The 10,956-nt window shown below is 39.2% G+C and overlaps 1 protein-coding gene across 27 annotated transcripts in view; it reads left to right on the forward strand.

Moving 5' to 3' along the window:
• Positions 1–10,284, forward strand: part of PPFIA1 (PTPRF interacting protein alpha 1) — a 95,910-nt gene extending 85,626 nt beyond the window's left edge. For 15 of the 27 annotated variants that reach the window (XM_042849142.2, XM_042849146.2, XM_042849149.2 and 12 more), the window contains 3 exons: positions 1,071–1,236; positions 2,656–2,726; positions 8,725–10,284. In XM_042849142.2, the coding sequence (XP_042705076.2) occupies positions 1,071–1,236; positions 2,656–2,714 (225 nt within the window). In that variant the 3' untranslated portion in view covers positions 2,715–2,726; positions 8,725–10,284. Of the gene's footprint in view, positions 1–1,070; positions 1,237–2,603; positions 2,727–8,724 lie in introns of all 27 variants that reach the window. The other 12 variants (XR_010600583.1, XR_010600584.1, XR_010600585.1 and 9 more) reach the window with 2 other exon arrangements.
• Positions 10,285–10,956: the final 672 nt, after the last annotated feature.

Below are 10,956 nucleotides of genomic sequence, written 5' to 3' on the forward strand. Positions count from 1 at the left end.
TGCCTTGCTTTGTGTTGCCGCCCCACCCTGACATGCCCCTTCTACCCTCAGCTTACCCTCTAAACTACGGCTTGCAAGGGGGCTCATTGGAAAGCACCTTTACCGCTGTCTTCCATGGTGATTGCACCAGAAATCTTCCCACAATATAAAAAGGAGCTTTTAGGGCACTTTTATGCCACTCCAGCCTTTCTATGCAGCACAAGGGCCAGAGCAAATTATGGGGGTCTTGCTTTAGGAATCGATATTTGCATCCATTTTAATTCTAAATCCAAAAGAAATTGAGATTAAAAACTGACATTCAAAACGTTTAACCAGATCAGTTGTAGTGGGTTGTGATAATAAATATAAACAATCCATGGATATATATGCACATAAACATACAATATCCAGTAGAAAAAAATCTTGTATTTCACGGGCAGGGCACCAGCTGTCTTGGTTAGTAGGTCCAGTGTCATTCTTGTGAATTAAAAAACAATTTTTTAAGCTGTAGATGCACTACTAGGGAGTCAGGGGGAGGGGAGGAAATAGTTCAATTTGAGGATACACTCTATTCCACATAGCCCTATTAAAAGGTTTCAAATCACTTAAAAATGAAACAATGCATAAATTAGGGAGGTACTGTAGTACTATTGTGGTTTTGTACTGTTTATCGTTCACTAGTCAGTCCTTTCCTCTATTCTTTTGTGCCCTATTGCTATATTTCAATATAGATATTCCAGCAAAAGTGGAATTTAAGAGGCCAAAGAGATTATTTAAAGTAATTTATACCTGGTTGTTAATGTTCCCGAAATATGTGTTCTCTTGTCTTCTCTTATAACCCTTCCATTTACTTCTCACTACTAGATTATATGGCATTTGTGAATTGTCTTAAATCCTAAATCACAAATATAAACTAATGTGCAGTTAAATTAAAGACAGGCAGCCAGATCTTTTTTTCCAAGAAATACTAAGCACCTTGACTCGTATAGACGCTTGGAGTTGTGGGGAAAGATATTGATCCTGCTCTAATTTTAATTTATGGTAAATAATCCTGTTTTTAGAATTACTAATGATGCTGATCAATCTGACAGGATGATGATAAAAGCTTTAGACGAGCACCTTCGTGGAGAAAGAAGTTTAGACCAAAGGACATAAGAGGCTTAGCTGCTGGATCTGCAGAGACTCTTCCTGCAAACTTCAGAGTTACCTCCTCAATGTCTTCACCTTCTATGCAGCCAAAGAAGATGCAAATTGATGGTACAAAAACTACTTTGCTATTTTTAAGCATTAACTTTTTTGCTTGAGGTTGTAAGTGAATTAAGTAGCCAGAGTCTTTTAATTTTAATCTGCATAAAAGCATCTGCCTTGTGCATGTTTATATCTGTAAAACTTTTTATTTCAAATGTAGGTTTATTTTTGTAGTAACTTGTGTGAGCTTTCTAGCAGATATATGGTTCCTTTTCAGGGTTTTTTTTCTCTAGGAAAAGACTAGAAGGTCTTTTTAGCTAAGATATACTTTTTCCATATCTCTGAATATGGAAATAAGATGACATTCCACTAACTATTTTACTGATATTTTCTTACCTTGTGAAAAGGGGGCAATAGCTGTACATTTCTAATTAGTATTGATAAGAGCACAAGTAAAGCCTAGATGTGAGGTAGTGTCCATTGATAAGAATTACTGGAAAACAAAAATAAAAGTAGGAAATTTCATCTAAAAAGGGGGGGGGGGGGGGCAAAAAAATCTTTGAGGTTATTTTTATACAGGACAATGTAGTAGTAAAAGGCACCGTTTTCTTTTTACTTTGTAAATCACTTAACTATTGAATGTATTTTTAAGATAAATTAAGTTACAATACAGTTTTACCACGGGTGTGGACTTTATTAAAAGCCATGTGTATGTGCTTGAGAGCAGAATTTGGCGAGATATATAAAGGTAATCGTATCTACATTACAAATATAATTTTTGGTAGCATATGAGTAAGCTTTCTCTTTAATTTTTGGTTTTACAAAGCACAGATAAAAATCAGTGCTTGCCAAATGGAAAATTTTATTGGTGATGGAATGTACCAGGCAATTACAATTTGAGAACTTCCTTTGGTCAAATTTGGACCAAAGGTCTTTGGTAGTGTGCCTATTTTGTTTGAACACTTTAACTAAATACATGAAGTTTAAGAAGAACCCCGATATATTACACATAAGAATGTTAGTGGGATGCTTAAAATTTTAAATATTACTCACTAGTGTAAAATATCCAGTCCAGAAGTTCTTTGCACCATATAATGTTTAACTTGATTTAAATGTAAAATATTAAACATTCACATTCTAAAAATTCAAGTTTTCTTCTGTGCAGTCAAAAACTGAGAGAAATCTTGTAAAGCAGAATATTAATAGTTGTACTTCTCGATATGATGATTCACTTCTGCCACTTATAGTGCCCTAGCTTTCATGAGTATAGTTTTTATTAGGATTTTTTTGTCAAGCTAAGCATTGAAACTGGAACTAGTAAATAGATGAACTTAAACTTGTTTTAAATTCTGCTTTTCTAATTTATTGTAACCTTAGTTGAGCATGTACAATAGCTGTAATCACATTGCTGTGTGATTTTTTTTTTTTTTTTGAAGACTAACTGCATGCTGTGTTCTGCATGTCTTCCTTCTATGATTGTTGAAACAGGCAATGTATCAGGAACACAAAGGCTGGATTCCACTACAGTAAGGACTTACTCCTGTTAAAGGCGTCTGTTGGTGAGTAAAAAGGATAGGTATAGCAGTAAAATAGGCCACTTTGTAGAATATACATTTTAAAGTTTAAACCAAATCCAAAAACTATTAATATCTAAATGTGTAAAAACAAAAAACAAAAACAAAAAAACTTAAAAAAAAAAAAAAAAACTAATTGAGAATTTTAAGGTGGTTCCTTATAGCTAAGGCTGTCAACCTTTACATAATATAATCCTAATTTTAAAGTTAATTTGCAAAGGAAAATAATTGGTCTTTTTCTTTTTTGTTCCTTTATTATATATTTTTAAAAAGGCATGAAAGGATTTTTCTGCAAAAAGTGTTGGATTTTTGGTCATCTTTACATTAGGAATTTAGGCCTTATCTACTTTGATTTTCCTCAAGGACTTTACAGGGTCAGCTGGTAGTCCTAGCTGGATTATGACATCTCAAACACCGAGAGTGTGAAATCTGATTTGAGAGGGTCAAGTGAATAGTTTTCATTCAAAGTGGGCAGAGTACTGTTGCTCTAGTTTCAGGGAAAAAAGAGGTAATGGGAAAATTTAAGTAAGGCTTATCCGCCAGATCGGTGGGCAGCATTCGATCCAGCAGGGATCGATTTATTGCGTCTAGTCTTGATGTGATAAATCGACCCCCGAGCCCTCTCCCGTTGACTCTATAAACAAACAGCCAGCATAAACAAACATCTCATGATGCCAACCAAAGTAAAAATCTTTATACATTTGTGAACCCAACCAAACATCTGCGCAGAACCCTCCAACAATAATAATCACTTCAGATGCTTTCCTACTAGGTTGGGGAGCACACTTGCGCAATCATATGGTTCAAGGCTGCTGGTCCCATTGGAATCCATTCTACATATAAACCTACTGCACCTGTGGGCAGTTCACAATGCATGTTCCCATTTCCTACCTGTGATCAAAGACAGAACTATAAAGATCCTCATAGACAACTTTGCTTGCCTGTTTTATATAAACTGACAGGTGGGGGGAGAGGCACGGTCACGATCCCTGTGCACAGAAGCCATGCTATTATGGAATTGGTGCATCAGTCACAACATCAACATCTCCGCTTCCTACCTCCCAGGATGCCAAAACACCACAGCAGATGCACTAAGCAGAAAATTTTCCCAGGACCACGAGTGGGAAACAAACCTGGAGTACTACAGACTATATTCAAATAGGGAGTTCCCAACTATAGACCTTATTGTGACAACCCAAAACGCCAAGTGCCTACACTTCTGCTCCAGAGCAGGATTGGGATCCCACTCCCTGAGCAATGCTTTTCTCATCAAATGGGATGCACCCCTAATATATGCCTTTCCTCAAACCCTCTTATATCCTGGGTCATACACAAGATCAGGACACCAGAGTCCTCTTGAAAGCCCCCACGTGGCTGACAAATGTGGTTTCCTTGCCTCCTAAAGATGGCTGGGTGCCCATCACACACACTTCCTCTTCTGCCTCATCTCCTCTCTCAGGATGCGGGCCAGGCCCTCCACCCAAACCTGGCAAGATTCCACCTCAAGGAGTGGCTACTCCATGGTTCTGAGAAATCAAAATGACCTGTTCAGAGGAAGTAAGGGACATTCTTTTAAAGAGTCGTAAACCAACTATACAACATACATACTTCCACAAATGGAAGCGATTCAATACATGGTGCCAAAAGGCATAAATCATGGCGGTTTCCTCTCTTCTACCACTGGTACTGGACTATATATTGGAACTTAAGAAATCGGCCTCTCCATGAGGTCAATCAGAGTACACCTCACAGCCATCACAGCATTCCACCACAAGGTGGATGAGTTGTCGATCTTCGCTAACCCCACCACCAAGCATTTTCTCAAGGGCCTTCATAACATTTACTCAGAAATACGAGCCCATATTCCATCCTTGAACCTCAATCTAGTGTTACAGGGCCTTATTGGACCCCCATTTGAACCACTAGTGATCTGTTCACTACTCCACCTTTCAATGAAAGTGGCTTTCCTCATGACATCACATCTGCCAGGCGGGTAGGGGAATTAGGAGCCTTTATGGCACCTCCTCCCCCATACACAACATTCTTCTTTGAGTGCTTGCTCATTTCTATTCTATTCTAGGTGCATGCTCGCCCTTGTGCACACAGGTCGGAGACTTTTGCCTTACCGGTATTTGTAGGGTTGGCTGCAGAGCCCCCTTGAGTGCCGTGCTTATGCATCGGTATATCAGGTGCCGGCAACACTATGCCCTCTGTTTCTTCTTACCACCCGTGATGGTTGGTTGGAGTGTCTTGGCTTGCACTGCAAGAGCTTTAGCCGTTTTTTCAGCCCATTATTCTGTCTCCTTTGTAGTTAGTTTTTAGGTACTTAGTTTGACCATTAAATTAAGCGTTCAGTAGTTTTAGTAGTTAGAGTCCCGGCTGGGACTTCGCCGCAGGGCCCATTTTCCAGGCTTTAAGCCATGTTCATCGTGTATCCGTCCGATGCCCATTAGTGACTCCCACAATAGCGGTTTGAAATGTCAGGGGGAAACACACAGAAAAGACAAGTGCAGGATCTGCAAGAACTTTCGTCCTGAAACTCAAAGGGAGTGGGATATCCATCTGAGAGCCCTCCTCGTGGAGGATGCGCTTTGTCTTGCTTTGGAGCTCTCCCAGTCAGACTCCATGCCTAGCACTTTGGCGTCAGCGCGTAACGCACCACAACCCGCCTGTCACCATTCCCCTTCCCCAGTGCCCAAAAAGCAGCTGAAGCTGAAGGGCCCGTTGGCATTGCAGGACAAGGGGGCTTCAGGGAAAGGACCTGTGTTAGTCCACATGTCCGCCCCGGAAATACACAAGGGTACCGCTGTGGCCAGACCCCCTAGCCCAGCCAGAGATCCGACTCCAGGGAGCAGCAGGGGATCCTCATAGGGCTACCTGTGCCTGAGGCAGCCCTGGTGGGCAACAACCAACAGTAACTCCTCACTTAAAGTCATCCTGGTTAACATTTGTTGTTTCGTTGTTATGTTGCTGATCAGTTAGAGAACATGCTTGTTTAAAGTTGCACAATGCTCCCTTATCATGTTGTTTGGCAGCCGCCTGATTTGTCCACTGCTTGTAGAAAGAGCAGCCCATTGGAGCTAACTGGTGGGGGCTTGGAACAAGGGTGGACCAGCAGCCCCCCCCCCCCCCCATCAGCTCCCCGCTCCCCTAAGTTCCCTGTGCAGCAGCTGCCTAGCAAGCTATCAATTGCCGGGCAGTTCAGCTGTCCCTCCCCTCCACTGCTGTGTGCTGCTCCTGCTTGCTGTGCAGAGGTGGGGGGGAGAGGGGTGCTAATGTCAGGGTGTCCTCCTTTCCCTGCTTCTCCCCCTCCCCCCTCGCTACTTTATTCCATTTTGACAGAGCAGCAGGGGCAAACGGGACACAACAGGGCTCAGGAAGGGAGCTTGCTGGCAGCAGCTGCTGTCTCAACTTGCTAGCCTACTTAAAAAGAGAGTAGGGTCAGCGAACTTAAAGGGGCAATGCATCTCTCACACAACACACACACACACACACACAGTGTGTGTCTCTGTCTGTGTCTGCCATGCTGTCTTTCCTCCCTCCATTCCTGCTGCCTTGTAGATTGTGAGGCTACATTAACATCAATGTGTTAACCCTGGAGAGCTCAGCTGAGTGCTAGTTCATCATTTAGCAGTAAGGCATTCCCTGGGAAATATCCCACCCTCTGACTTCACCACCTCAACCAAGCTTCACAATCATTGCTGTGTACAGTATTAAATTGTTTAAAACTTGTACTGTGTGTGTGTGTGTGTGTGTGTGTGTGTGTATATATATATATATACACACATACACACACACATACACACACATACATATATATATATATAATGTCACTATATATAAAAGTTCCTCCTCTACCTTGGTGGGTCCTGCACTTACTGGTGGATTTGCTCGCTTCACAGATTCACCCTGTGGGTCAGGAAACAGTCCAGAGACCTTCCCCTCTGGTAGAAGCTATAGTCCAGGTCAATTCCTCCTGTGATTGATCAGGAGTTGGGAGGTATGGGGGGAACCCGGGCCCGCCCTTTACTCCGGGTTCCAGCCCAGAGCCCTGTGGACTACAGCTGTTTAGAGTGCCTCCTGGTAGAGTTGCACGACACCTACAACTCCCTGGGCTACTTCCCCATGGCCTCCTCCCAACACCTTCTTTGTCCTCACCACCGGACCTTCTTCCTGATGTCTGATAACACTTATACTTCTCAGTTCTCCAGCAGTACGCCTACTCACTCTCCGCTTCTTGCACATCTCTTGCTCCCAGTTCCTCACACACACTTCCTCTCCTCTGGCTCCCCCTGGCTTGATTGGAGTGAGCCCTTTTATAGCATCAGAGGGGCCTTAGAGTCAGGTGTTTAACTGCCTCACTAACTCACTCTTAGCAGGTTAATTGGAGTCAGGTGGTCTATTAGCCTGGAGCAGCCCCTGCTCTGGTCACTCAGGGAACAGAAAACTACTTATCCAGTGGCCAGTATATCTCCCTTCTGCTACTCTGCTGTTCCCAACTGGTCTGGGTCTATATATATATATTTTGTCTGGCAAAAAAAATTTCCCTGGAACCTAACTTCTCCCATCCCCCCCATTTACGTTAATCCTTAGGGGGCAATTGGATTAGTTTGACATTGTTTCTCTTAAAGTAGCATTTTTCAGGAACATAACTACAAATAGTTTTGTTCCAGTTTTCCCACTTTGGGGGTTCCCCCCCCTTTATAAGCGTGGACATTCCCCATTCTGTGCCATGCCAGACTGTTGAATTCATCATGGTCTTTAAAGTGAAAGACGCCTTTCATTGTCCTTAAGTTACAGTAAATGGGGCTGCCTGAAGCTGTTGTCTCCTTTCCTGCATAGATGCAGGTAACCCCATGTAATCCTGTATCAAACACAATAAGAAATACGTGGAACATATAATATTCATAAAGTATTACAGGTAGCTCCAAATACTTCACATGGTGTGGGGGAAGATTTGAAGAGGGCACATAGGGTACCAGAGTGGTGGGGCTATGACATGGGGAACTTGAAAATGAGCCAAATCATGGTATGGGTGGGTATAGATGGGGAAGCAGGTGGAGATAATGTATGTAATACACACTTATGTAAATGCCTTAGTACATATTCATATAATATGCAAAATAGGAGAGTGCGTCATTTTTCATAGTCTCTAGTTTTCCAAATTCACAGCCTTAATAGGTAGATGTGCAGAAGATGCCCTTTAACTGTACCTCAGAAGATCCTATAATAATGTGGGAAGGAGCCCCCATACTAGGTTACATCAGATACAAATCTCAAATCGATCTCTCAGTTGCCTCTTAAAGAACAGACAGAAATTCAGAAGTTGTCTGATTTAAGTCTGTCACTTGCAAGCGAAAATCATGTTTCTGTAGTGGTGCTTAAAATATTTTTATCATCTATATTCCTAGTGAAATTACTTTCAACGTTCGCTCCAGGGGACTTGGTGCTGATAAGCTTTCATAGCAATAGATAAATTTCCTAGTATAGTTGGGGCTTCAAAGTCTGTAGCCTTTGGTATATAAAGGCACTCTAAAAGAGCTCTGTAGTATAAAATACTGAGAAAGGAAGCTACTGCAGGTGAAGGTCAGTGTAAATGAGCAGGATCCATCCCTGTATAAATCAAGTAGATACTTTAAAAACATTTCTTTGTCAATGTTAAAGCTCTTAACTCCAATTGCCTTAACGTAGTTGTTGTTTTAAATATATATTTTACACAGTAAGATCATCCAGAAAAAAAAAAAGTTAATCTCTTATTGGAAATTGAAGGTATTTGACCTCTGGCCTCAAGTCTCATATTGCAACTGAAACATATATAGGGACCAAATAGAACTGTATACTTCATGAAATGGTAGTAATCTATTAAATACATGCCACAACAATGAGCTGTTTAACTGAGAAACTTGTAATGTAATGCATGTTTGCTTTTTTTTTTTTTTTTATCTTGAGACACTGTGTAACACATTTATTTTTTATTTTGCAGTTTACCCACACTATTTCTACCGGTGATATGCAGCATTTTGAACTCAAAGACCATATTTTAGAAATCAGTGGAATCTTTAATTTGTTAATACTTGTTAAATGGACACTTTGAGATATTTTATTACAGAGTTTTTAATTAGCAAATAAATTCATGAGTACCATAGAGAAAATATTTTAGAATTAAATGTTTCTTATATTTAAGTAAACCTATGTGACTTTTCATTTATATAGTTACTTACCTTTTCCATCTGTATTCAGTCTATAAATCAAATCCTTGCTGATTTTATCCTTAATTTGTTAGTCTTTCCAACTGAATGTACTGTAATGCTTGTAAGTATATGTCCCTATGAGCAATATAGGGCTTTTGTAAATTATGCAGTTATTGTAATTATCATTGGGTTTTTTAATAATGAAACTGAAGGTGAAAAGGATTTTACTGTCTTTGTAAAAGTATCATGACACCAAGCAGTATATATTTTGTCTTTTTTGGAAATATTAGCTAGTTCTAAAAATTAAATAAACCAGCCTTTTTCAGATAAGCATTGAGATAAACGTTTTAGTAAGCAGGTCTAATAGATTTTTTTTTTTCTGTTGATAGTTGTACCTTTTTCACAAAGAAAATTTGTCAGGTAGTGTGAATTTGTCTTCATTTAATGCTTTAGTACATTTTTAAAACGGGGGAACACTATAACACTATGGAACATGTTTTAGAATTGGTTAACTCTTTCATAACTTCCAGTCTGCTGTATTTGTATAGCATGTCTTTACGATGACTGAACATAAGCCATAAACTGAGAAATGTTTTCTCTCAGCCAAGGAAGAAGGACTTCATAATAGTTCCTGTTAGTAATCCACAGGCCACAAAAAGTGCTTTCCTCCCATATCCGTTTGATTAAAAACATTTGTGGAAAGACACTGATGCAACTATTCTTAGCGGACCAATCATGAAGCACTGCAGTCTAGTGTAAAAAAAGATAGTAAAAGATGAAGGCACAGTATGCTGAAGAATAAATAAAGTAGTGCAACTTCTAATAAAGGCCTTATTTTTCCTATGTAAGTCATCTTTTTGCATTTGTTTGTAAACTTGTTCTAAAAATTTGTCCAGATTTTTTAAAATTTTTGATGGTTGTAGCCATTTCAGGCTTTGCGTAGACAATGTATCATTGAATGGCACATTAAAAAGCCAGTAAGAAATCTGTTCAGGTCATGGTGCATTATTTATTATGCAACAATATATATAGCATGTCTTTTTTTTTTTTTTTCCCTTGTTTGGTTTCTTCTCTTTAGTTTATTTGTACAACTGAAATTCATTGTTACTGTTTCATGTTTTTTCTAATAATCTTTTGTGTACTTCTGATTATGTAACGAAGTATGTACAGCCTAAGTACTTTGAACTATTTTTACCACAGTATTATTTATTGCTTTCTTTCAATAAAGTTCTGAAGCATTTTCCACTGCCAATAAAACGCTATTGAAAAAACTAAGATGTAATCGTATGCAAAAATGAAGCTATTTTTTGTGATGAGTGCTGGAGAGTTGTCAATAAAGTATCTTAACAATTGATTGCTGCTATGTGGATCTCGCTTCAAATGAAGACATGACTGATTCTTTCAGCAGATAACTGATGTTCAATATGGCTTCAATTTAAATTTGTGATGGAGGTCAAAGTTTGCATTTGTCACCAGCTCCCAAATGATCCGTTATATTATTCAATTTATTTAATGTTGATTTTATTTAGAGCTGTCGATTAATCGCAGCTAATTCACTTGATTAACTCAAATAATTAATCACAATTAATGGCAGTTTTAATTGCACTGTTAACAATAGAATACCAATTGAAATTAATTTAAATTTTTTGGATGTTTTTCTACATTTTCAAATATATTGATTTCAGTTACAACACAGAATACAAGATATACAATGCTCACTTTATATTTTTATTACAAATATTTGCACTTTAAAAATGATAAAAGAAATTATATTTTTCAATTCACCTCATACGAGTACTGTAATGGAATCTGTTTATTGTGAAAGTGTATTTTACAAATGTAGATTTTTTTTTGTTACATAACTGCACTCAAAACCAAAACAGTGTAAAACTTTAGAGCCTACAAGTCCACTCAGTCCTACTTCTTATTCAGCCAATCGCTAAGTCAGACAAGTTTGTTGACATTTACGGGAGATAATGCTGCCCGCTTCTTATTTACAATGTCCCCTGAAAGTGAGAACAGGT

The sequence above is a fragment of the Chrysemys picta genome, chromosome 4 (assembly GCF_011386835.1).
Source record: "Chrysemys picta bellii isolate R12L10 chromosome 4, ASM1138683v2, whole genome shotgun sequence".
NCBI classification, from domain to species: Eukaryota; Metazoa; Chordata; order Testudines; family Emydidae; genus Chrysemys; species Chrysemys picta.